Source organism: Opisthorchis viverrini (assembly GCF_000715545.1).
Source record: "Opisthorchis viverrini unplaced genomic scaffold opera_v5_101, whole genome shotgun sequence".
Lineage (NCBI taxonomy): Eukaryota > Metazoa > Platyhelminthes > Trematoda > Opisthorchiida > Opisthorchiidae > Opisthorchis > Opisthorchis viverrini.
Window position 1 is genome coordinate 1,338,424 of NW_008751757.1, and position 27,183 is coordinate 1,365,606.

At 43.2% G+C, this 27,183-nt stretch overlaps 1 protein-coding gene across 1 annotated transcript; it reads left to right on the top strand.

Annotated features, from left to right (window-relative positions):
* Positions 1–243: 243 nt before the first annotated feature.
* Positions 244–22,691, top strand: T265_05420 (hypothetical protein; the record flags this gene model as incomplete). Its single annotated transcript, XM_009170418.1, has 9 exons — positions 244–351; positions 394–506; positions 8,619–8,875; positions 10,780–11,040; positions 12,193–12,475; positions 13,661–13,737; positions 18,312–18,442; positions 18,813–18,923; positions 22,430–22,691. 9 exons carry the CDS (start codon positions 244–246, stop codon positions 22,505–22,507), a joined length of 1,419 nt encoding a protein of 472 aa, XP_009168682.1.
* Between the last annotated feature and the right edge of the window lie 4,492 nt (positions 22,692–27,183).

The following is a 27,183-nucleotide window of genomic DNA, read 5'->3' on the forward strand; positions in this document are numbered from 1 at the left end:
TAGTCAGCGGCAAGCGCGCCTCAGAACTCTCTGTTCCATTTAAACTCCGCGCATTCCATGGGCTGTGCTTTCCAACTACTATCCACTTGCTCAGACTTACTAGGTGCTGAACTTGGAGCACGGAAACGCATACTGGTTACACAGGTAACTTCCTGAAACATTCGAACGCCACTCTGGTTTGTTTGGTTGTGTTCATTTGTTGAAAAATTCAAGCTGTGACTCTAGTTACCGTGCCCCGTTGCGATGTCATCGAGCGATGAAACGCATAATTTGGAAGAGGGGCAAAATTTTGAAGAGATAGATGACGAGGAAGCCGGGAAATATGACAGGAACGAAAGTTATGCGGAGGAGGTATACTGCCCCACGTTTCTTGTCTCACCCTTCTAATGATAGACATTACCGCGTGAAAGTCTTTCAAAAGAAATAATTTCGGAATGCATATCAATGCCATATCGACTCGGGTATGGTTTCTCGCACGCCTTCGTCAAGCTGGATTGTTCCGATAGGTATGTGTTTCGTAGATAGTCGTATCGCTTGCATCACACTTGACTTTAATTTTCAATTTTACGATAGATGATAGAAGTCCCTAAAATTCTACAGGACGACAGGTGTGGGTTAAGATGGAATTGAGCTAGCGAGTTTTCATCGAAATCTCAAACACCGTTATAATTTCAAATTTTCATCGCCATGTGGAAAGCAGCAAATTAACACACTGTACCTCTCGTGTGTTGAGGGGAGCAATGATTTTACTGGACTCTGGTAAGCTTGAAAGATGAGATTTAAGTAGTTCCAAGTGAAATAAAAAGACTTTGCCCCCGACGTCAATGACCCTCAAAATATTAGAACAGAACTGCTAAAATACCGGACACCCCCCTTGCGGATGATCGTTCACCACGCTGAGGAAATCGCGGTATTATTATAAGAAACACTCGTAGGAAATCCATACGGTAGTTGTGGATTTCAGTGAAACACTCGGCCGTGTGGACCCTGCTACGCTAACTCGCCGACGGCGGATTCTCGCAGGAGCTACACTCGATTAATTGTTTTGCACAATATGTACCAGATACTCGCCACGCCTTCTCGCCTCACAACGTTCACTGACGACCTGATGCAGTGGACTTCGGTGGTATATTCATGGGGCAAACAGGGACCACAAAATCACCTGAATAAGCTAGTCCAGGGGTGACGAATATACAAACTGCCTGCCGGTGGTTGGACTTGTTTTTGGGCTGAGCACGTCCAACGGCTACTGATGCAAACTTCATTCGATCTTGGTTTGTTAAGAAAGAGACCTCATGGCGCATATTCACACAACAAAATCACATGTTGCATGACTCAAGTTGTCTTGGGTACCTTAGGGAGCGTTTTAAACATGAAACTCGATGTGTTCTAAGTGTTGAACGGTACACTCATTTAGCCAGTACAAACACATTAGACACATAACAGGCGGTCGGCGATTTTTGTGTTAGGCACGGCGATCAAATGCACAAATGCTTACGGGAATGCCAGTGTGGTCATAAAAACGCAGGTATTAGGTCACGGGTGTCCTTTTTGGATAAAGGTGCCACAGAAGATACCTGAATTTTGCCTTCAGAGTGATAAAGCAGCAGTAGTTCCAAGAGATTGAGCGATTTTTCGGTAGCATTACATGTCTTATATTCAAGGGTTTACGAGTGGAAGCTCAAAGAACGTCAGACAGGTGGGCTGCCTCACTGCCATCAAAGTTTCTGGCGTACAACACCGGACCGAAGCGGAGACCAGTCCGAGCCAACAGTTTTAAGAGCATAAGACGTCAGCTTGGTTTGTATGAGTTCCAACTTGGGGGGAGGTTTCTGAGATCATGAAATGGAGAAGTGCAACCGGACTTTCATTATTGGATGGACATAAAACGGGTTTTGCTGTTTATTACAAGAATAAAAATCAAAGAAACCTGGGACTGGTGCTTTGAAGGGCTCAGAACATTTTTGAGTTTTTGTAACGCAAATCTGCACAGTTTCAAGCGAACAACACCGAGAAAACAACCGGTGGCTTTCTTGCAAAATGACTTCCATGGCAGGTGCGAAACTCCTCCGCTTCGGCGATGGAGTTCATCCGCACTACTCCAGTCTAAACATGGTCGGGTATAACAAAAATTCTGAAAGCAGAATGATATCTTGATTGTGTACAACTTTCTTCAAACCACTTCAGATGATTTGCTAATATTCTCAGACTATGCTGTAAAACTGGCTGCAAGTAATTAATCCAGCCGCGCACGAATTTTTTCCCTGACTAAAGCGCTTGGAGTCCACACAAGGAGGATCTGAGTGAATAAGGATCACCAAGTGCACTTCAGGTAGTGCAGTTCAGTACCAAACAATGTAATTCGATCGTGTTTTCATCAACGGACGGTTAGTCAGAAGATGCCAACTCGTAGTAGACCATCACAACAAGTATCCGATTCAAATGAACCCACAAAACAACAATTCTCTTCATCCCACCCGTTGACTGTAATCATGCTAGCCCCTCTCTAGTCACTGGAAGTGACAGTGAAGCTCAGTAGGTACAGCTTTATGAGCGCATGAGTGCCTTCATCAGGTCTATTAAATAGGAAGGCTGAATAAAAGACTACACAAACTGTACATTTAGGAATCCCGATTATTTAGTGTGAAACCTACTTTTAACCGTGCTGCTCGGTCAGCTCTTTTTCGGACTCACACCGTCCACTGTATTAATTTGTCTGGAGGGAACAAACGGCACACAGGAGTGTTTGACCAAACTGAACATACACGAAAAACATTTGTCATCCATGCTGTCCTGCAGCTCAGTGGTCCAAACCGTTCGTTCAGTTAGCGGCACGATTGCAGTTGACAGAGACAAATCTGATAGCTTTTCAAATCAACTGTATTTATGAATTCATCAATTTTAAAGTAATTAAACTTCGTCATGTATTACCACCAAACGGGGCCTCTTATTCCCTGCATACAGCAGGATGAGGAAAGCAAAAACTAGCTATTACCGACGCCTTTCTTTTTTCCATTTCACCCATTCAAACTTTTCATCCTCATCCAATTTTTAGCAACACCCTTTTAGGCTCGTTTTTAAAAAATGACATATTCGTTTGCCAATTATTGCTACCCATCGCCTCTAGCTGTTCTTTGTACGGTTGGCTTGACCGCCAAGCCTGTCAACACTTTGAAACCACCTTTCAAATCCTGGTGCGCAGTGCATCCGACGTTTGATCTTTAACGTTCAACGTTCGTATTCTGAAAAAAGTCGGTCAACAGACTGCTCTTGCTTGCACATTGGACTCGCTTTTTATCAATGTTTTTGTCTGTTTGAGACGAGGATTAAAAACCAAAATAGGGTTGTTGATATGACATCCCATCGATTTATGCTAATTTCTTTTCGCATATCTCTGACGATCCGGAAGCCGTTGCTGCTAGTTCTGTTGGGGTTGGCATTGTTCTAAACCATCGAGGATAGAGAGCACTGGTTACATGACTGCCCTTTGTGCGGTATGTTTGGCGACCTCTATGCGAGTATCCAGTAAGCAGGCCAGTACTCGCTGCCTTTTTGTTTTACCTGCTTACGTTCTATCACATTGTGATACAGTCACAGTCTTTACAACCCTTTTAGTGATTTGTTGCGTCGGGCTAGGAGCTGATGTTGTTATTGCCGGGATTACGAATGCGTAATTAAGTAGATGTAGCACTGCTTAAGCCCAATTAGGTAGTCGTCTACAATCGAAGTCAAAAGACACCAACACACGCCGGTCAGTTACTACTTGACGCTCATTTTAGTATGTCTATGCAGATTATGATCACTTATTGGTTCATTATTGCTTCTTGTTGAGCTATTCTGTGGCGCGCAGGATTTGCACACCTCGCCTGTCCACTGAGAATCTCCAGTCACAGTCTTTACAACCCTTTTAGTGATTTGTTGCGTCGGGCTAGGAGCTGATGTTGTTATTGCCGGGATTACGAATGCGTAATTAAGTAGATGTAGCACTGCTTAAGCCCAATTAGGTAGTCGTCTACAATCGAAGTCAAAAGACACCAACACACGCCGGTCAGTTACTACTTGACGCTCATTTTAGTATGTCTATGCAGATTATGATCACTTATTGGTTCATTATTGCTTCTTGTTGAGCTATTCTGTGGCGCGCAGGATTTGCACACCTCGCCTGTCCACTGAGAATCTCCTGGACACTTGTGTGAAAGAAAAACTACCAGGAACGTCTCCTAAAGTCCTGTTTGGATAATATACTTCGTGATGTTTACTTTTACTGGACGTTGCTGTTTAAAATTCCTCAAGCAGAGTGGTGCTCCGTTTTTAGAATAGTTCAACCAAGTAGGTCAGAGCAGCGGACATTGAATGACAATAAAGTTGTTCGTATTCCTTCCCGTCAAAAGTGAACTACTAGTTAACAAAAATTCCAGAATTTAGGTAAGAAGTAGTAACGGTGTAGATCTATAAGCCTAGCTGGTACAGAATATTGAAGAAATGGAAAAGGCGAAAAGCTCTTGAACCGTTCCAACTGACACGCGCAACCGGCTAAAAAAAGGCCTTCAGTGGGCTGAAAGATAATCGGTAACAGTCCGGGTTTCTTTTAAAAAGGTGATTGCGTAGATCCCTGGTGTAAACCCTCCAAGAGAAATCCAACGAGTCAACTGCAGTTGCTCAACCGCAGTCCCGACCTACAATACAGCACTGGACAGTAAAAATGAAACCCTAGGAGACTTAAGAAATAATCAACTGCCTTTTGGCTCTTAAGCGTCACTAGCCGCTGGTCCCGACGAACGTCCACTTTTTGCGCTCAAAAATGGAGATGAAACCGTCAATCGGTATTTATACAGCTTTTTTGCTTCGATATAGAAGAACGAGGCCATCCCAGTCAGGTGGAATGAGTCGGTAGCAGTGTTCGTGTTCAGGATTGATGCACGCAGTGTGTGTGTGGCAAACACAGAAATCAGCATGTTCCCGTCGTAACCAGACTGTTTGCTTCGGTTGTTCAACATTTTTCTACGAAGGGACGTGAATAAGCTGCCCGAGATAAGCAAGCATGATTCTAACCGAGAATAGGCTGCTTAGGCCACATCTTTACGCTAAGTCAAGTGTTCCAGTGACACAGTATGCATAGATGTCCTACAATTTCTATGTTACTTGACGTCCACATTCTGTTTGATTGTGTTCTCAGCACGGGCAAAAGCGAGTGCTCCAAACGTTCGTGGTCATCATGAGTTGTTCATCCTCACATACTTTTGGGTGTATGAGGGTGTACGAAGCTCTCTTCATTCGAAGTGATGCTAACTCTCCAATTTTTGTTTTAGTTGTTTAATAATGAGGTTGTGAGGCGAACACTGAAAGCTATTCTAAGTCTCGGTATCCAGATCTTTTTGAGCGAGATTCTTGTCGGCTTTGGATATGTAGACCATATTTTTCCCACTTTTGGAGAGAAGCAGAAAGTGCAAGCAGTGCTAGTATACCTTATGAAGGTTATCTGGTTTTCTCCATGTGCTTTGTGCCCACAAACTTCAGGACATGGAGACTTTAAAAAAATATTCAGGGAGTGAAACTGGATGTTGTGGCGCGCCATACTTATCTAAAAAGTCGCATATGCTCTGGCTTGATTGTGACGCACGACATCCGAGCAAGAATGCAAAGGGCCGAAACTGCGTTTAAAAGTTTGCGCCACTTGGGCTTAAAACATATCTCACTTGCCCGCAAGAACTCTTGTATCAGACTACAGTATGGGCTGAATTGGTATGTGTTATATCTGCTGATTCGCCGACCTCAAACGTGCTTTGATGATATCACGTTCGATGTAATCCGCTTTTTGGTTGCACTTTGGAACTTATAGCACACGTTTTGCTTTTTTTTTTGATATTTCAAGCGCATTGTTGACCATTACTATGGACTCTTAACTACAAACTCATAACTTTGACAACATGCCTTTGCTGATAGCGAGTAATGTGGCTAGCCCCCCCCGCTTTAACAAACCGAGAGGAGAGGAATTTCAGAGGGCCACCTGCTTAAAAAGCATGTATTCAAACACAATTAGCGCATGCTCAAAATGGCTCCTGACCGATCGTTTATACCCATGATTGATTTCTATACCAACCCGTTACATAGAGTGGCAAGGATACAACATTGTTACCTTGTATCAATGACGGTCCATTTGTTATTTCCAGCTTGTGGACACATACGATTGGACGATTCCTGCGGACCCATCTTTGAATAGACTGAGTTATTCTCATAGCTTTGCTCACTATGCGGCCAGCTGAATAATTTTCAAATGCGGTTTTTCCACGGAAACTAGTGCCCAATTGGACCCATCTTTGAATAGACTGAGTTATTCTCATAGCTTTGCTCACTATGCGGCCAGCTGAATAATTTTCAAATGGGGTTTTTCCACGGAAACTAGATGCTTGCCCAATTGGGCTGTTTCTCAGAATAGAAAAACACGATCATGAAAATGAAAACTTTAACTGGTATTAGCTTTCCCAATAAGTGAGAATACGCTTATATTCCGCACTGGAGGTTGCAGAAGATAAGCTGATATGAAAACCGACTCACCCGGTGAACTTGCTACGTCGATTTTTTGATGACTAAAAATATGCGGGCTCTTTCTGTTGATGGAGCTGTACTAGTTGACACCGTAACATATAGTCGACGCTATGCAAGTTTTAAATCATGTCAGGCATGAATTGATCGTCTGTATTTTCATAAAACGCGTTTGATCTGACCTCGGCGTTTTGGCTGACCAACAGCTTGAATAGTTTGAACAGTCTGAGTAATACGTGTTTCGGTCTCTTTAAAGCCGAAGTAGGTGCCCATTGTGGTAAGTATCCTTCACTATTCACAGTCAAACAATTGTAACGACCACTTACGGGCAGAGTCTGAGTCCAGAGCACATATTGTCTTTGCAACCAAACACAGTCGGAATGTTCCCTTATGAGAACCGTAGTTCCGGAGTGCAAATGTTTTCATATTTATTTCGGACGGAGTTAAAGAGCTCCGGAAGCGATGGCCACGCTCAACTCACGTAGTCACTGAATTTTGGTTGTCTTTAGATAGAACTACATGCTGGTCTGTTTTGGGAAATGAGCACTACTCTGCTCAGAATGGGGACTGTAATTCAGGTGCTAATGGTAGTCAGCGGTATGCATGTGAAAATAGTCAGGCGGTAAGAATAACGCAAAAAAATATTTGGTCCATATTTTTAGGTGTCCTGTATCCTGACTCACCCTAAGCGTCTTGGATTGAACGGTCAGAAATGTGTTTTTTGTCAGGCTGTGGTAACTCAAGCTTCTGGGCCCTGAAGAGTGATCGCGCACGAAGATATACCGATCAGTGAGCCTGCAAACCATCTCAAAGATTTTGCTTATCTTCAGCTGCATCTGACCTGTCGACAAAAATGTTCTCATTCCTTGTAAAGCGGGTGTGGACGTAGGAGGAAACCCTTTGGACAGAATTCGTGATGCTGTTGGGAAAAGCGGTAAAATGACCAACTGTCAGCGGCTTCAGGGAAGTTGTTGAGGCTAACTGGTGTATGGTTGTTTTCAACATGCTGTTAAACTCATCACCTGTTTGCAATACTACTGAAGATATAGAAAAGGAAAATGATACAAAAACGCTTGTTGTGGCTTCTCTCTCTAGCATTTGAACTTTTTGCTTCATTGAGGTGAATTTCGCAAAGAAGTTGCCGGCAGTCCTACTGTATTAGCTATGGGATGAAAAAGGACAACTAGTGTTAGAATGATATAAACGGACCACACGAATCCTCCAAATCACAGGCACCTATGTATGCCGTACTGGCCACGCAATGGATGTTACTGTTGCTGTGTTAATTTATAACTGTCTGAGCGTAAGCCTCTTTTTAACGTGCCGGGATGTGGAAGGCGGTTGTCCAAAATGTGCTGCAAAGTTTCGCACATGTAGATTCCGCAATGACATTTACGACTGAACACTGCACAGTAGTAGTCGTTTAAAGCAGATACCTGATGGCTTATTACTCTATGTGAATGAACCACGTTTCTAGACCCGATTGTAGGAGATTTGTCATGCTGTTCACAGTCTTTCTTGGCTCGTCTTCTTCGGTTTCAATAATCTCTTCATTCAGTTCCTTGCGGTATCAATTTCTATCACCATTATCGAGAGCTGGTTCGAGATGCTGGACATACGATGCTGGATATAAGACGCACCATCCGTTTCGGAAACTTCGGTTGCTTTTAGTGTCACGAAAAGTTTGCATAGCGCAGATGACGGTTCAAAATTATGGTTTTTGTTAGTTGAAGACGGCGTAAAAATTGAGACGCTCAGTTCAATACAATGCGAAACAAAGCTCAAAGAAAAGCTGCTGAGCACCTCTTACCTTAAAAACCTTTTTGGCCTTTTTTTGTTTCGTTTCACACTTACTGTTGATCGGTGGTCGCGGACAGAATCGACCTAAAGTCCTACTCCGCGAGCGACCATCATAAAATAACCGAGAAAATAGTGATGAGTGATGAACACGGTTGGCTTGGCTGATTGGCTTCTTTCGGTGGATCAGACCAAAGGCATTTTGATTATCATTTATTACAAGTTGGTCCTTGAAGTGACAGAATAGCCTATGATCTCACGTATTTTCCATCTTGTAGGCGTCTCTCGGATATCGAGATACTTCGTGGCTACATACATCTACGATTCGTTATCCTGACAAATAACTTCATCACAGACATTAGTCCAGTGTCGCACATTGGTCATCTCATCTATTTGAAGGCGGACAACAATCAAATTGAAAGGGCGGATTGTTTGAACAAGCTGCGATTTTTACAATACTTGGACTTATCTGGAAACAAACTTACTACCATCAATGATCTGAAGTTACCTTTCTTACAACACCTGAAGGTTAACGGTGAGTTTTGGGTCGAAGCTCATCTACGCAAAACCAGGGAGAGGTAAAAGGCCATGCACCAGGTTTCTTATCGGTCTGTAACTAGATATTAGTCTAGTAACAGCATACAGTAAAAAAAATTAGTACAAGATTGGCGACTGAAACACGCCTTGCCGGCGGTCTGGTTGGAATGTGGTACAGTATACCACGAAATGAACGGGTGCCATGTGGTTTAAGTATTGGTTAGCCTCTCACAAAGGTTTTTCACGTTGTGCAGCCCAAAACTTTCTAGCTCATAATTTATTTTTCTCCAACTATAGCATCGAAACTTTGAATTAGAGAATCCATTTGTAGTTCATCTACTTACCAACATCCGGAACGTCTAACGTTTCCGCGTTATGAATGACTGTATCAGTGAAAGGAAGAAGGCCTTTGCTACGGAGTTATTTATTAGAAAATATCAACTAAACAGTTACAGACTATTGGACAGGAAAGCAAACTCTCATATGCATCTTGCTTTCAAAAACTGAATATCCATCTTCTCTTTGAACGCATCTTTCTGAACTTTCCTGGATATTCATTGGCTGTTGCTGTAATCCAAGCAAATGCTACAAAGTGACTCCACAAATTCCACAACAGATTTCACTTTTTAAGAGACGCACAGCGAATTTACAAGAAGAAACCATACTACTGGCATGCCTCCCCATCAGTAGTATCGCCGTTACATTGGTAGCCGGAGCATAGCGTTTCTTTTCTCAGTCCGACGGCTTCCGTCTATTTGTAAGACAGGAACCCGAATATAAATCCAGGTGTACTGTTTTCTCTAGCCTTTACCAGGGCCAGAAATAATGAGCACTCGGAGTGGCAGAAACACGAATTTAACTTAGCACTATGTACTAACGCAGGAAAGAGGTCAGTATGATTGGTAAAATTGATAAGAAAGACATCATTTGGAACTACTCCATCATTTCGGTTTTCGGTCGTGTAACGGGTACTTCCATTGAAGAATGTGTCCAGCACCAGAAGCTGCGTTGGTTGGGACATGTGTTACGTATACCGAACCATCGTTTGCCGAAGAGAGTGCTGTTTTCCATGCCCAACTCAGAGTGGCGTAAACAGAGAAATGGCCAACCCTTGACCTGGCAGAGGATTATAAAGGAGATCGCAAAACGCTTGGGTGCTGTCGGTGCTACTCGCCTTCCAGGATGGGGACCGCGTGATCCTCACTGTACCTGGTTGGAGACACCACAAGATATGGCTGCCAACTGATGTCAGTGGCGTTCTTGTCGTAAGTTTCTATCCGGATCGCCTGAGTGAATGTCTAGAGGTGTAGACACCTCGGAATGATTGTGGTAAGCTAGCACCAAGTCCCTTCCCCGTCCACCTTTACTCTTTTCTTTATAATAAGGCTTTCAAATAAGTCATGGTTGTACGGCAGTGAAGCATCGGTATTGAACACTGATGTCATGCTATCGGTGATGATATTGATGATGATGATTCCATCATTTCTTGATAGAAGAGTACACAAAGCAGGGGCTGTCACATGAACGTCTGGATATTGTGTCATTCGGCGCTCAGCGACGCAATTTGCACCATGTGGTCTTGTGTGGACCAGCTCGTCTGCTGAAGACCTCAAAACAAGGCTCGTCCGCATCAAGGGATTTTCTCCTTGCAGAGCTGAAATAATACCATATTTTTCCATTCGGATTGTCCCCTTCATTCATAGAATGTTGGCGTAACACCTGGGAGCCATCTCTGAAGTACAACAGTAAACATTTAATCATGAGTGAATCCACATGTTTCTTTCTAAACAGTCGAATACTCAGACTTCACTTACCTGACAAGCAGATTCGTTCGTTCGTAGTCGTACTCATGATTTATAGAAAACCTTATTTGGGTTGCATAACTTTCGTACTTTCCACTAGAAAACGCTATTGGAACTTTGAATTCAACTGGATACGGTATCCCACCCGAACAGTTTCCAGCTTTGGCCACCCTTGAACTACGTTCCAACCGACTAACCAGTTTTGAGGGGATTGGCGCACTTACCACGCTCACTTCATTGTACTGTGCCGAGAACAGTCTGAAGGATACTTCTGGTCTGTCTAAGCTGACTGGCTTGGTACGTTTGCATGCACGTGATAACCGAATCTCAAGCTTAAACGGCATCACAGTCGCAATGTCAAGTCTGGAGTATCTCAATCTCAGGTAAGCTAGTAGTATTTTCAGTATCACGCTCACATTTCCCGTCAGTAACCCGAATACTCTTGCATGCCTTGTAATATGTGCAGATCAGAGGTCATTTTAAACAAGGAATGAAATATTTGTTCCCTCGAGGATGTGACAGAATGTGAAACCAGTTTCATCAGTTGGGCCAACTTTTAAGCCTAACTGTCTTGTTTTGCTGTTTGGTGAATTCGAATCTGCTTGAAAGAAGATACAGAGTGGATAGAGAATGTCTGAAGAGCAAAGCATGCGAATATCACCGACGATCTTTGATCGTGTTTGTTCATGCCGTCTGAGCCACATAATTTGTAGGTAAACGCCCTGACTTACAAGCTGAGACTCTGCTGCCAATCGCGAAACGCTTGGGTGCTGTCGGTGCTACTCGCCTTCCAGGATGGGGACCGCGTGATCCTCACTGTACCTGGTTGGAGACACCACAAGATATGGCTGCCAACTGATGTCAGTGGCGTTCTTGTCGTAAGTTTCTATCCGGATCGCCTGAGTGAATGTCTAGAGGTGTAGACACCTCGGAATGATTGTGGTAAGCTAGCACCAAGTCCCTTCCCCGTCCACCTTTACTCTTTTCTTTATAATAAGGCTTTCAAATAAGTCATGGTTGTACGGCAGTGAAGCATCGGTATTGAACACTGATGTCATGCTATCGGTGAGATGAATGATGATGATTCCATCATTTCTTGATAGAAGAGTACACAAAGCAGGGGCTGTCACATGAACGTCTGGATATTGTGTCATTCGGCGCTCAGCGACGCAATTTGCACCATGTGGTCTTGTGTGGACCAGCTCGTCTGCTGAAGACCTCAAAACAAGGCTCGTCCGCATCAAGGGATTTTCTCCTTGCAGAGCTGAAATAATACCATATTTTTTCCATTCGGATTGTCCCCTTCATTCATAGAATGTTGGCGTAACACCTGGGAGCCATCTCTGAAGTACAACAGTAAACATTTAATCATGAGTGAATCCACATGTTTCTTTCTAAACAGTCGAATACTCAGACTTCACTTACCTGACAAGCAGATTCGTTCGTTCGTAGTCGTACTCATGATTTATAGAAAACCTTATTTGGGTTGCATAACTTTCGTACTTTCCACTAGAAAACGCTATTGGAACTTTGAATTCAACTGGATACGGTATCCCACCCGAACAGTTTCCAGCTTTGGCCACCCTTGAACTACGTTCCAACCGACTAACCAGTTTTGAGGGGATTGGCGCACTTACCACGCTCACTTCATTGTACTGTGCCGAGAACAGTCTGAAGGATACTTCTGGTCTGTCTAAGCTGACTGGCTTGGTACGTTTGCATGCACGTGATAACCGAATCTCAAGCTTAAACGGCATCACAGTCGCAATGTCAAGTCTGGAGTATCTCAATCTCAGGTAAGCTAGTAGTATTTTCAGTATCACGCTCACATTTCCCGTCAGTAACCCGAATACTCTTGCATGCCTTGTAATATGTGCAGATCAGAGGTCATTTTAAACAAGGAATGAAATATTTGTTCCCTCGAGGATGTGACAGAATGTGAAACCAGTTTCATCAGTTGGGCCAACTTTTAAGCCTAACTGTCTTGTTTTGCTGTTTGGTGAATTCGAATCTGCTTGAAAGAAGATACAGAGTGGATAGAGAATGTCTGAAGAGCAAAGCATGCGAATATCACCGACGATCTTTGATCGTGTTTGTTCATGCCGTCTGAGCCACATAATTTGTAGGTAAACGCCCTGACTTACAAGCTGAGACTCTGCTGCCAGGAACTCCGTTGCTTGTCAGCAGATTATTTTTTTAATTATTTTTAATCTTTCCTCTACCTTTTCTGGCCCCAATGAACAATCGTGCACGATTCGCACCATCAACTTCACGTTGCTGCTTCAATGCTATGGTTGAGTAACTCAACTTCATTGATGCAAGAAATTGAAAGAACCTTTGAGCAATATGTTTGGTCCATCAGTCCATCACTAGGCGTGCTCTTAACGCAGAGGTGATCCCGTTAAATCTCGTTATTCCTGCTTGAGATCGATCCCCTGTCATGTATCATGAAATTTACAGCCAATCTCGGGTTTGCCATTTGTGCACCTGCTGGTTCAAAACCAAGTACAAAATAAAGTTTTGTTTATTTATTTTCTGTTTAAAAGGTGGTGGGTTTTCAGCGTAAGACCAGAAGTCACGTAGCTACTCACCGACATGGCAAAATGGTACATGTAGAGGCAAAACGTATCTGATTTCTACGCTCATATGTCTGCTACTCTTAAACGGTCGTGGACCTTCTGCTGAGAACCATCATGCGTATAAAGCAGATATTTTTTGGCACCGGCATCTTAAATGTTAACGTTTCACGCTGAGAAAGAATGGTTCCGGATAAAATGCCACCTAATTTTGGAGTCATCTCTTCACGTAGTATTACATTTTTTTTCAAATTATTACGATCGCTCCTTGTTGCTCTTGATTAATGTGGAGCTCACACTTAGAAGCACTTAGCACACACGAAGTTATCCAACAGAAACCTAAAGAACTTCCGAATAAATTGCGTTTATGGTATTTTCATGCTTTTTTCTAACTCGCGTTTTTAGGGGAAATCGGCTCTCCAGTTTTCGAGCCGTCAAATTGTTGTCGGCTCTGCCTTCCTTGAAAGTACTTAACTTACTACGTAAGTTTTTTCTCCCTTTTATCCTTTAGCCTGCACGTATAAATTGCCGGTTTTTAAATAATGGTTTGAGGTACATGGTATTCAGTCCTCGTTATGCCACCCGGCTTTTGACACTCATCGGCTAGTGCAGACGGTTTTTTTAATGCATCCGCGGTGACGCTACCTTTCTCTTGATAGTTCACATCTGCTACACGGAATGTGCTCAACCCATCACGCAGACGACGTTTCTCGTACGTGTTTTAACAGCAGATTTGTCGTGAAAGTAAGGTTGATGTGATTGGTTCCGTTGTTGGGCTTCGTCTTCTGTCATCGTATTCTCGGTGTGACTTCAGTGGACAACCGTGTGTAAGAGTTGCATCCACTTATTGGTCGTGTCACTAAACCCACTGAAGTACGCTTCTTGACCCTGAGCAGTATCACAATGCCTTCGGGCGGTGTAAGTTTCGGAAAATGCTGGCCAGAGGCATAATGAGGTCTAACCGTAACTGTTTTCGCCTGCAACCGTTTACTTATTCCAAGTTTAACTACTCCAACAGAATTTTAAGTAGCTTAAAATATGTAAGCGACGAGAGATTACGGGAATCCTGTTTGCATTGCCTTTTGCAGAAGGGAACACGAGGCGGCTTTTGTGAAGCACATTTAGTGGATGCATATAACTAACAGTAAAGCTATCCACAACTGTGGGTATTTTTCTAATTATGTCTGAAAAATGAAGGCACCAAGAAAGGCTGTACAAGTCTTTAGCAACCTTATGAGTAGTATGTCATGTCAATAAACATTCCTTTTTGGTTGGCAGTATGAATGGATGGAACTAAACGTAGCAGTTGATTTTGGCAGCTTATGGTCTTGGAAGTCTCAGGAAGTATATATTTCTTCTATAAGCACTCATTGACATCGCATTGCGTGGCAATACACGTTTTCCTTATAACCTAAGTCAAATTGGGTTCAGTGACTTGACATTTATGGAGTTCCTGATGGTTGAATGACTGGTCATTCAGAACTAGCCGCACTATGCGGCTAAGTTGCAAACTAGTTCTAAAAAATCCAGACTTCCTGAAACCTAAGAGGGAATAAACTGAGATGCGGAGCTTTTTCCAAAACGGAATTTGTTGGCAGAAAACTGCCATAGTATTCTAGCATTTTACGAAACGGGAAACCGTGTAACTTGCAGTCCTATCTGGAAAGGAGACCTGCGAACAGTGATTTCACTGCAGCAGTTTCTTTACTCTCATCTGGTTTGTTATGGTGAATACGTTCAGTGAGCAGCATGGGACGGGGAACCCCAGCTACGGACGAANAAGCAATACAAGGTGTTTTACTTTCTTCATGACTGATTGATAAGACTTAAATCCGAAAGCATGAATGTTCAGGATGAACTTTGCAAAAGATAATAATAGTGTACAGGGATCCCTCCGCAATGCCATTTCATTGTAGTTCACACTAGGTAAAAACATGGCGTAGCAACACATAGGTAAGCGCATACAGCAAGGAAATGCGCAGTGTCACACTACAATATTCCTTATAGTAAGTTGGGGTCAGCTGTTAATTAGCACAGTAAGCACGAAGAAGATGGATGAAGAAGATTGTCACAACAAGGTAGGTGTTGTATTTGAGAAAATGTAGTTGCATAGATGTGGATAGCCAAGGAGAAGGAAAATTTGAGGCTTCGGTCAAAGCAATGCTGGGATAACCACTATTTAAATCCGAGCGAACAATGTAAAATTGCCCTGCTGATCGTGAGGACATCTGATAAGTTCACACTACAGGATTTTAGAGGTTTTACTGGCTGATGACCTTTGCTGGGATACGTATAGGTGAGTTCTACTGGAAGGTCGGGCCAGTAACCTATACATATATAAAACGTGTGATTTGCTTCTGAAGATGATTCAGAAGGTGCGTCTTTCAGTGGAGACGTGGTTGTCTGAACAGCTGAAGTTACCTCAGTCAAGAGCCGCAGATTCCGTCAGCTCACCACCAGTGCACCAGACTGAACCACTCCTGCCTTCTACCCGAGCTACACATGGTTCTTTGGGATGAGTGAAGCATAGCGAGGACACTCATTTTTTCACTCCAAATTGCTCAGATTACGGTTTCCTATTTTTTACCCGACCCCACGCAGAACTATGCCGTTTTGGAAGCAGAGACATTAAAATGTATAGAAACACCTATGACTAAGACAGTTGGAGGACCCAATGGTATTCGGTCGACTCTTATCGAAGTTACTCAACACTTTCCACATTCATATTGGCAACAAATCCGATGGGCTGCTTCGTTACCAGGTCTCCTTACCATCTGTTTTCACCCTAATTTCTACTGAAGCCAGTTCTTCCAGAACTCGCTGTGCATGGCCTAAGGGACACCTTTCAGCCAGCGTAATGCGAACTTCCAGCTTTTACTAGGTGGTGTGTACAACGGATTGATGGGAATGCAATGACAAGCCCATTGAGACCTGTTGTGAGCCCTAACCTCATGGGTCAGCCGGAACACTCAACTGCAGATCTAATTCAAAAGACTGCTTTATGCAAAGTATTTTGGTGATACCGTGACCTTTTGCTATTCACCCACGCAGCTGAAACGACCGTTTAGAATATTTAGCCGGGACAAGATTTGGTTCGTACTCACGTTTCTAATGACTTTATCGAGGTCGTCACAAATGACTTAGGTTAGTTGCAACAAGTGTTTACGGCGGCCGGGTATCCGGCCGAATATAGGAGGAAATGCTGAAAAGCAGAGCCCATAGCTCCCATTGCTTTAAGTGGGCCAGTTCAACTTGTTTGCACCTTCGCCTTTCAAAGATGAAAGCACTCCTATAGTTAGAGGTAGAGGTATAGGAGGGAATGCTGAAAAGCAGAGCCCATAGCTCCCATTGCTTTAAGTGGGCCAGTTCAACTTGTTTGCACCTTCGCCTTTCAAAGATGAAAGCACTCCTATAGAGGTAGGTAGAGGGGGCTGTGCGGCTCAAACATAAAGTTCCACCGGGATCACTATCATCGACATTACAACATCAGTGTTCAACACTGTTGCGTTGTTGCCGCAAAACCATAATTAGTTGAAAGCCTACTATGAACGAAAGAAGTAAATTGTATGTCGAAATAATCAACCCATATTCAATGATAGTGATTCCGAGGTGCCTACACCTCAAGACACGTGGACAATCAATTGTATGTCGAAATAATCAACCCATATTCAATGATAGTGATTCCGAGGTGCCTACACCTCAAGACACTCAGCTGGACAATCTGGTGACAAAAATAACGCCATCGACATCCGTTAGCGGCCGCAGCTTGTAGCGTTTCCAACCATGCGCAGCGGGCATCACGCGCTCTCCATCTTGAAAGGTGAGTCAAAACGGCAATACTAAGACGTAGCGGCATGCGCAATACATTACCAAACCATTGCAGATTTTAGTGCTGGAAACATTCTTTAAATGAAGTCCGTGTTACACAACCGAACATCGGTTTTCCAATTGTGTCGTTGTGGATTCACTGGAAGTAGTCTATGCGAGCTGTGGTTCTGCGACGACGGTTTTTGATGACTTGAAAATATCTCAGTTCCGCTGGGCGCAGAGACTTCCAGGTTAGTTTTCATCACAGCGTTACCTGGTGTCCCAAGTACAGAAATCAATGATTTCATGCCCGCGTTTGACGTTATTTACGGTCCTACAAAAATCTGTGAATCCAGCTTTGGCACCTGTTTACTCGCCGTGTCTCATGACTTTTGTCACAGTGGTGCCTAGGAGCTGCCTACTACGTCATCGCAATTCATCAGAAGGAATCCGGACGTATAATACCAGTACTTGGTACCTTCAAATTCACTTACAAACTGAGTCAAACACAGTTTGAAAGCAGCGCGTGTTGCCACAATCAATAGGACTAATCCTATTCTGCGGACTGGGAAACAAAAGGTGTTATGACTTTACGACTTCATGACAAATTTTATTTTGTTGCTCCATCTCGCTATATGGTGCAAAACACAACTCCGGAAGTCCCGAGCGAAGTGCCTTTGTACTGGATTTCTCTTCCCAAGACTTGAATCAGCTGGCAACATGATGTGAGCTGTAGCACGCGTGTCTGTCTAATCCCTTTTTCGGAACACATGTTCACTTCTCATAGGTTCCATGCCTGCGCGTCAGTCACTTTTTATCTTCACACTGAGGATGAATCTTGGGTGATATGGTAAATTTAATGTTTTTTGTCACGTATAGTTGTACGCGATTGCCTCTATGGGTCGAATCTGTTAGAATCCTGTTTACATTCGAACGGCGATTCCACCGGTTCTAATCCCTGGTCAAACGCCTCTACGTATTATTTGTTGTGACCAGCAGCTTCGTGCTACTGAAACTTGACCTCAAGCATCAGAAGATTCATCTCGCGACATTCACCAACTGTCTTCCGATTGGAGCGGAAAATATAGTGGATACATTTGTTTTATTTTCACTCTTGGTGAGGTTAGTATGGCTTGATGACGTGGCCGTCACGAGTAATCAAAGCTGGTCTACAAAAGCGAACTTACAAATAAATCGGGAGCAGTGAGTAAAAACGTTTCATTAACTTCGTTCTTAATTCTGTTAACAGAAAATCCTATCTGCGACAAAGATGAATACCGATTGACTGTGATTGGCCTCATCAGTCGTCTACAGAAACTGGACAAGGAGCGCGTGACTGATTCCGAACGAGCTGACGGCGCATCTGTGGTCGCAAACAAGGTTAGCTCTCCGGAAATTTGTTTTCACTTCTGTATAACGATTAGTCACAACTTTTTCATGTCAGCCAATATTAGTTCTGCAGTCAGTTAGCTTCAAGGCATCCACAGAACAAAGATCCTTGTATGTCAAGCCTGTGGTCCCATTTTCAAAGACCATACGCACATGATCTTCTGAACTCCATGAAACAGTGATATCGAATAAAGATGCGGTGTTGCCCCGCCACACAATGGGAATGCGTAAATCACAGTGACTGGTAACCTCAGTTATCAGTAATCTATTTAGAGTGGGTTCGGTCTGTAGAAACGGTTTTATTCTTTCATTTTCCTCCTTGTGAATTACCCAACTCGACTGTGATCTTCGCTCATTGTAGAGTGATTGGGACGAAGACGCCAGTGAAGCCGAGGCGATGGAAGAACACCACAACGCGGAGGGTTTGGCTGAGGAAGTTGGTGAGGAGGGTGGAGAGGTTCCCAATGAACAAGTGAGTAGGATTCTTGTATAAGAAACCGTTTTTAGGCCTCAGTTTCAACGTTTAGATGCAGCCTAACGGAACCAAGCCTATTTCGATCAGCATATCAGAGGAGCTTTCAAGCCGTCAACTACTTAGTCTTCTTACATCCAAGGGATCACTAGGATTCCGCGGACTGCTACGTGATATTGTGCAGCCAAAGGTCGACGGATATAAGCCTAAATTTTACTGTGGACCACACACCTCTATTTTTCTTTGGCTTCAGTTAAATGCAAGAGTTGACGTGTGTAGAAAATTGGTTTCAGCGAGCCTAAAGAATGAGGTAGTCATATTCCACGATTCCGAATATCGACCAAATTCAGAACAATGAGTTTCTGTTTAGTGCTTATGGTTGGATGATCGCCTGACGGGAGCTCTGTTGTCTCCTGAGTCATCTTCATGACATAGGCTATGTGAATGAGGCGTATTGAATCCAGAACCAGTAAGCCAGGCTGTTTCAAGCTGTATAAAGCCGGAACCAGCTTTTGAATACCAGGAGAAGCTGACAGATGGCTGGAGCCGGTGGTTCTATCTTTACCCTAGTTTGTTGGTGTGTGCCATTCGATGATATACAGTGAGTTTCATGGCATTCCACAGCCGATTTTATTGTTACTGAGATAACCCCTTCTACTGGTTGTATCTACCATACAAGAAGAGACTAAAGGATCCAGAATGACTTCAGTATAGGCACTCTATGATTAACATAACTGAACAAATAAATAGAAAGGAACTAAATGAGCGAAAAGATGTGCAACTAACTAGATAGGCAAATAAATAAACAGGAGCACTAGGGGGTAAATAACTGGGCGAGAACAGAAAATTCGGAAGTTCTGTAGTGACGAAGGATGAATGGTTGCAATTTAACCGATGGAAGATAGAAGGCAGACAAAGGCTCTGGTTATTTTTGTATTTGTGCTTCTTCAAATGCTTGGTACAACAATCTTCTCCTAGAATGCACGCCCATTGGACCGAGCCAAGCCGTTCCGTCAGCGAGGAAGGGATCGAATCCCACTTAGAGATTGTCTCTTTGATTTTATATTTTCAGTTATTCCTGTCAATTTTCGCTGCTGATATAAAATATCCTCCATTCGCAGAGCATTGAGCCCATCTACGCGTTCGCCATTTCGCCATGGAGCCTTTAACTGGCACATTTTTCCAGATCGTTCTTCCTGCAGATATAACCTACTGGTCTTCAGCATGCTGATCTAGACTACACTAAACCCAATGCACTGTAACCCAAAAAAGCGTACTGATGACCAACTCAGCCAAGCAGACCAAAGTCATTCTTTGATATCTCCAGTAGTTAGTTGATTAATGCTTGGTATGGAACACTCAACATCTACTTTTAACCGACCACACAACACGCTTGGACGGAAAGGACTAAAAGTGAACAGATATTTAAATCATGCTAGTTTGGCTTTACCAAGCCAATTCTAATAGAAAGGAGAAGCGCTTGGCGGTAGGAATTGCATTTGGTCGTCTTAACCTACATCATGTATCTGTAGAGCTGAACATGAGTGTTGCTTTAATGTTTCTGCTACAGCACTTTTAATTGGATGACGTTGAACCCCAGCTGTGCACTTTTATGAAAAGTTGGCCTTCTCTGTTGTAGACTGCTTTACCCAAAGTTAATGCAGTGAACAAAATGGGATCGTCGTGTGACGAATCAATAAATCACTTAATTTATCAGATATAAACCACGTACCATGGGTGCATTAGTTTCTTCTGCTAAAGTGCTGATCATCGGAACGTGGGTGATTGCGGGACATACAGTGAAGTACTGGAGACGATCTCATGTTCACTTAGTTTTGGAACTGGGTAGCTACGTACTGAAGGCAATGGCTTTGGTGCGTGAGCACTAATGAACGCTCGATTGGACGATTTCCATCAGTGTGTGTGTTGAGTCCTGGAAGTTCTGAAGTTTCTAACGATCGAAACAGACGATAACAACGTCCCGGTCAAAAAACGATCTTTGAGAGTGACGCTGCTCAAGAACTCATCTCACAGGGAAGGTGCGATCGGTGCATCAATCATCTTGGTTCTAATGTATTTATCTTTCCCCATAATTGATTCCAGTGCATAATAGTGCCCGAAGTGATAAAAATATAATATATATTACAATATACATAAAAACCATATTATTAGAATTCCGATCCACAAGGCAGAATAAAGTTGAAAGGTTTTGTTCGAGAACCCTGCCATATCTTCTAACTCAAATTTTGACCCACGAAGCAGCGGGCCGTTGGGTTTCCTTTGAGGACCTGCCAGGATCCCATGCTTCGATAGTCTGGCCTGCTTGATTGCGGGCAGTTGACCTAACCCAAAGACGCAGGGATTAAGGCATTACTGTCTCAATTCTGATGCAGTTTACACAGCAGGTGCCTTTTGGACAGCAGCAGTCCCTTCGGTTTTAAAATGATTGTGATCATAATAAATAACGCGCCGGTGTTCACGATCAACCATTGGACAATCGGAGTTTGCGGGTATTCGTGTCGACGTTTTCGAACCCGTCCTTCCACGGTGGAAAACAGCATTGCTGCTTCTATAATTACGGACATGCTGGTCGCCTGGGAGATACACCTCACTGCCTCCACATCTCCATTGCGGAGTACCGTGCGACTTCACCCCGGGCCGCCTCGTAATACGACTTCTGGCAGTACGGGCACTCATTGTGCTTCGTCGGACTGCTCCTCTTTGGCCTTCCTCGTATAGTTGAACCTTTAGGAACTGAGTTTCACTCCGTAGAGCCCGCAGACTCACTGCAGCACAGAAGCCCGACCGCCGCAACAAGGTAACAGCTTAAGATCGGGGTACGCATGACGATTTTATTGAGCTGTCTGCTAAGGATGATCACTGTTCTTGATCTATGGACTGGCACACTATACTGTAAGTCATCCCGAGGAGTGAAGCCGCAAAATATAATCTTTTTATCAGCATTTTGAAAAAAAAACACTGACTTGTGGTGGGCTGAACACTTGCCTTTGCTGTCGATATTATACTGGTTCACTATAAGATTAACAGTCATACCCGAATGGTACCGGGTGCGTTTGAGTTTGCCCATTGGACTTTTACTGATAGACCTTCAGCAAATATTTAATCCCGCTACCACATCTAGATTTTGAGTCTTTTGTCGAATGACTAAAGGCTGTGTTCGTTTGAACTCCGGTGAAGTGATGCACCAGTTCCCGCGACAAGCAAGTCTGTTGACATTCTTCTGTGAATCTGGGGATATATTTCCAATTAGGATTTGTACTTTCTCTCCATAAGCCACGATACCATTAGGACCATTTTGTTCAGCGAGCGAGTGTTTTTTCGTGATGCACCAGTTTCCGCATTAAGCAAGTTTGTTGACATTCTTCTGTGAATCTAGGGATATATTTCCAATTAGGATTTGTATTTTCTCTCCATAAGCCACGATGCCATTAGGACCATTTTATTCAGTGAGCGAGTGTTTTTTTCCATTCTTTATTTGGATTTAGCAGCCAGCTGAAGATCAGGAAGATGAAAATGCGGAAGAAGAGGGTGAGGGGGAGGAGGAGGAGGACGAAGAAGACTAGTTTTTCATGGACATCGATGCTGTTTTCCTATCATACCTCCCATCTCTGGTACACCAATTGTACAGTGATTGCTGATTTTGCTTTTGAACCCGGTTTACTTTTCTCTTCACAAAACGCTGAAGAAATTCAATCCATACATCTACTGTATCAACTGAGAATCAAATAAATCTGACTTATTTTCGTGCGCTTTTGTGTTACTTGCTTGTAGATACGATGGATGAAGCCTTAATTAGTGACCTAAATGCGCATGATCTCGATAACTTGACATGAGTTTTATCTAAAAGGATTACCTCTCTGGCTTTTTACAAGTACTCAATGGGCATAAACGACTCCGTCCATTCGTAAAGTTTCTTAGTTTGAACCTGGTTCGGGCTATCCTTATTCAGGGTGCTGCGCCTTCCAAATATGGAGCACAACACTCGCGGAGTTTCGCGCACATCGAATCGGAACTAGTCCGTGAGTAACTGCGTTAGATGGTGCATTGAAAAAAACGCCGTCAGAACAGATTGACTGATCGGCAGTTGACTTTTCTGGCCCGGATGATTGGCAGCTCCCCTACTGGGATTAGTAAGTTTCGGGCATTCTGGGAGTATTTTAAGTAATCTAACCTTCCTGAAATCTCAGTCATTCAACCAAGATCGTCCGGAACTAGTCCGTGAGTAACTGCGTTAGATGGTGCATTGAAAAAAACGCCGTCAGAACAGATTGACTGATCGGCAGTTGACTTTTCTGGCCCGGATGATTGGCAGCTCCCCTACTGGGATCAGTAAGTTTCGGGCATTCTGGGAGTATTTTAAGTAATCTAACCTTCCTGAAATCTCAGTCATTCAACGCAAGATCGTCAGCGTCGGTTAGTTTGAAAGGGCTTCGTCTGTTTTCTGACGATCTCGGTCTATTGTCTCGGTTGCAGCACTCTGTCCGTCATGGGCGGTATAGGTAAAGCGATGGCTACTGGGGATGGCTTTGGAAGGTCAAAGGTTAAGTTCCGGATTCCACTTTGGGATCGGGTACTCAGTCGGTCATAACTAGTTGACATGCTGCTTCCATATCGGTTATTCCACCCAGATGCTATAGATCACCTGACCGATCCTCTGAAGATGACTCCAACAGTCTATTTTCGGCACTCAGGGCAATTATCTATCACGGGCACACCGTCTTCAACCAGATTGTTGGTTTTCTTTCTGTTGGTGATTGAAAACACCTAAATGTTTGCAAGATGGCCTCTTGGTAAGTCAAAATAGTCTGTTTCTCAGCACATCTACTGGGGAGTGACTGCCAGGAAACTGTGGATTAGGATTTACGGCTTCGACTACTCTTAAAAATTTGAGTCGGTATTGATTTTGTCAATTGGTAATTTTGAATAACGCAAACGATCGATCCTGTCTATACCCACACAAAAGGCGAACTAGATCGCTTACCATCTCCGTCTCACGATCAAATCCAGCAACCAAATACAACTTGTCTCCTGATGCATTCCTGATGGTGTTCATTGTTGGTCTATATCCCAGTGATTCAGTATTCTTCCACATGCCGGGGGAAACACCGTCAGAAGTCGCATCGATTTGTAATTCCGTTTGTTCGATTGTGGCCTACTTTTGACGAACGTCGACCTGGTTATCACAGGTTGTAAGTATTGTGTTTAACCGGGATTCTGGCTGTCTCTCTGTTTTGCGATTCTAGGTTTTGTTTGCGTGTTGTACTAGGTTTCCGCGTCCGAAACTACCTTCCCTCGTATCCACATTAATAGCAAGCCGAAAACATGTGCTTTTTATAAGAACAAAATCGCACAAAATGTCATCCTCCGCATTGCCAACATACCGACGAGACTTTGTTCCGTCTGAATTTACCGCCACGAGAGGCTACGTTATTTCCCGAAGCAACGCGACCCCAGCGGACACTCCCGGGAAGAGTCGTGGTACACAGTTGTTACCGACATCTTGTCAAAAAGATGTCATTACCGGACAGTACAAGCCCTCGCTTGTTTTGGGCTTGTCAATCGCTTTGAGCGTTGTGCGTGCAGTCTGACCGGTATTTTCTGGTTACTGTAGCAACCGTAGGACCTCAAATGTGTAGCACTTTTCATGTGTTCCCATTCTTTAGCTTACTTTAGTGCGTTTATTGCACGTCTCAGTATCAACAACCAGAAGGTAAAGTAACAATCTCTTGTTAATATGTGGTCCATAGTTTTTTTTCGGAGTGAATTTAATTCGGAACATAGAATGCCGACAGTAACAACCTTGATGTTTCTAATTTAGTTCAATATGAACTCTAGAATGTTTCATATTGCTACGGTGTTGCTTGTTTGCCTCCATCTATTGTCACCGCAACCACCAGTAAACTACCTGCTCCACTCCTACCAAATTCAGTTATGCTTGGTGCAGAATGAAAGCCACTCTGTGGATGTGGCCACTCAGAATTTACCGTGAACTCCCACACCAATACCTAGCGTGTGATCGTGCACTGTTTCAACAGCTTTCTTTGGCGGATGAGTACTCGCCACTGATCGATTCCGTTCTAGACATCCAACGCAACCGGTTTCACAAAAAAATCTAGCCCGCACACTGGAAAGATTCTTCATTTAAAGGAAGTGGATCAATCTCCCATTGGAAGCGACTATCTTCAGAACAACTCAACTCTCCTTTTAAAACAAACGTTTTAAGCATCATTCTTATTTGTTTCACAAGAGCGTCTGCCCTTCCAGGACAACTTCTGGGAGTAAGGGTTGGGGGCAAAGGGCAGTACTGATTCACCGGTGCCAAAATTGATTTTTACCTGTTGAGTGCTCCCTAAAGTACAAGACTCATGTATACATTTCTTGGGCGCTCTTTTCGTAGCTTCGAAGGTTCGTTGAAAGTAAATTCGATTAGACATTATTTCGGAAGCCCCAGAAAGTGATCCCAGCATGGTTATCTCTAGTTTAGGGAAAAAGCGGTTTTTATCTGGAATTACATTGTGGGATAAATCTTGTGGAGATTTCTTCCTAAAGCTGATTCGTTGTGTGACCGTCACCATCAGTGGATCAAGAGCTGGCTTTTTGGTTTCTCGGTTAGCATCGTACGCCAAAACTATATTACCGACTCATCTTCTTTATCGATTGGTCGAGCTGACAAACCAACTATCCATTTAACATGAACGACAACTGGGCCGACAAAAACCATTTTCCTGTATAGGAAATTAAGTGTACACGAAATAGGTATTGAGGTGTGATACCTTGCTTAAGCAGCTGCTGCCTAGTTTAAACAACGCTCCAACTGTTTACAAGTAGTTGAAAAGTTCTGCCCAAAAATTACCGGACCGAAGTTTCATCTGATTGCCAAGGTAAGGACCCCGGCTTTCTGAATAGGTCCAGGTCTAAATGCTGTCACCAATATGGCCAGACTCAGTTCGTTACTATCAGCTTCTTCGGTCCTCCACCATTCCTATGCTCCAATAAAGATCGATTGTGGACATTCGACAATATGGAATGGTGTCGATCGCTGCTTAAGTCTTCTTCTCCAGGTCGGTCCATTTTGTCAAATCCGAATACATCTAGTTTCTATATGGCTCACTGTCTACTTCAGACTGTTTATTGTAACAATGTGACCTTAATTCTTAAATCGTACCCAAAAGCTGGTTCGCCCTCAGTATTGCATGTTTACTTAAAATATCATTTACAGGTGGACAGAGTTCACAGATGCTGTCGTGACAACATTTCGTCAACCTGAAATCATAACTTACGCAATTGTTTCATTGCTTGCAAAGCCAGTCATGAAGACAAGTTTTAATTTGTGGGACGGTGGGAAAGCACCAGTTTAGGTGTGCATATTCTCCTCAGTGAGTGACCGGTAGGGAAATCTACCTAGTTCACTGCGGAAGTTTTGTCGAGTCTAGTGGTTCGTTAAATAACATACCATTGTTGTACGCGGTCATTGTAGTTATCCGGTGAATTCGAGCAAGAGGTGCATTTGATTCCCATCGCCTTTCAAAAGTAAACCTGTTCTGGCGTTTTTGTCGAAAGCTTTTGATAACTTTTCCAATATTAATTTCAATAAATATCACGACAAAATTACAGACATGAATAGATATCCGTAAATACTGTTTCAAGAGTGAGGCTTCTTTTTTGGTTAGGATATCCTAGATATAAGTCGTGTAAACTGTTGATTTCTATGGATACACTTGTTGACTAATGTTAGCTCAAATCCAAAATTTTATCAAAGCATCTGGTGGAAATGTCATGGCGTCCTTGATTAGAAGGAATTCCACATCTTTCTACGGGCAATGTTCTCACCCCAAAGCAAGACTCACTTTTGTCAAAATATTCCTTCAAAGAAGGATTATCGGTTGTTCCCAGACTTGTCAGTTTTTAGGGAGCTGACGTTATCATTTTACAAGCACAGTATCGATTAATCTCGGTTTTGTGCAGAAAAAACCTTGAAAATGATGTACCAGGTACAGATACATAAAATAATATGAATACTCGAGGCGAATGTTAAAAAAACTATTTAATTAGTGAGAGACGGAAAACTTGAGTGGTTCTCATCTTGTCTGGGCGAATTTGTACGAGTACTTACGTACCAAATACGGCGCAACGTTCTAGTTTAACCACTGCTGTTTAATGTCTTGGTTGTTTCCCAGTGATCCTAAATGACAAGTTTATCCCACAAGAATTCGGTTGTATTCAATAAAGATTCCGTCCT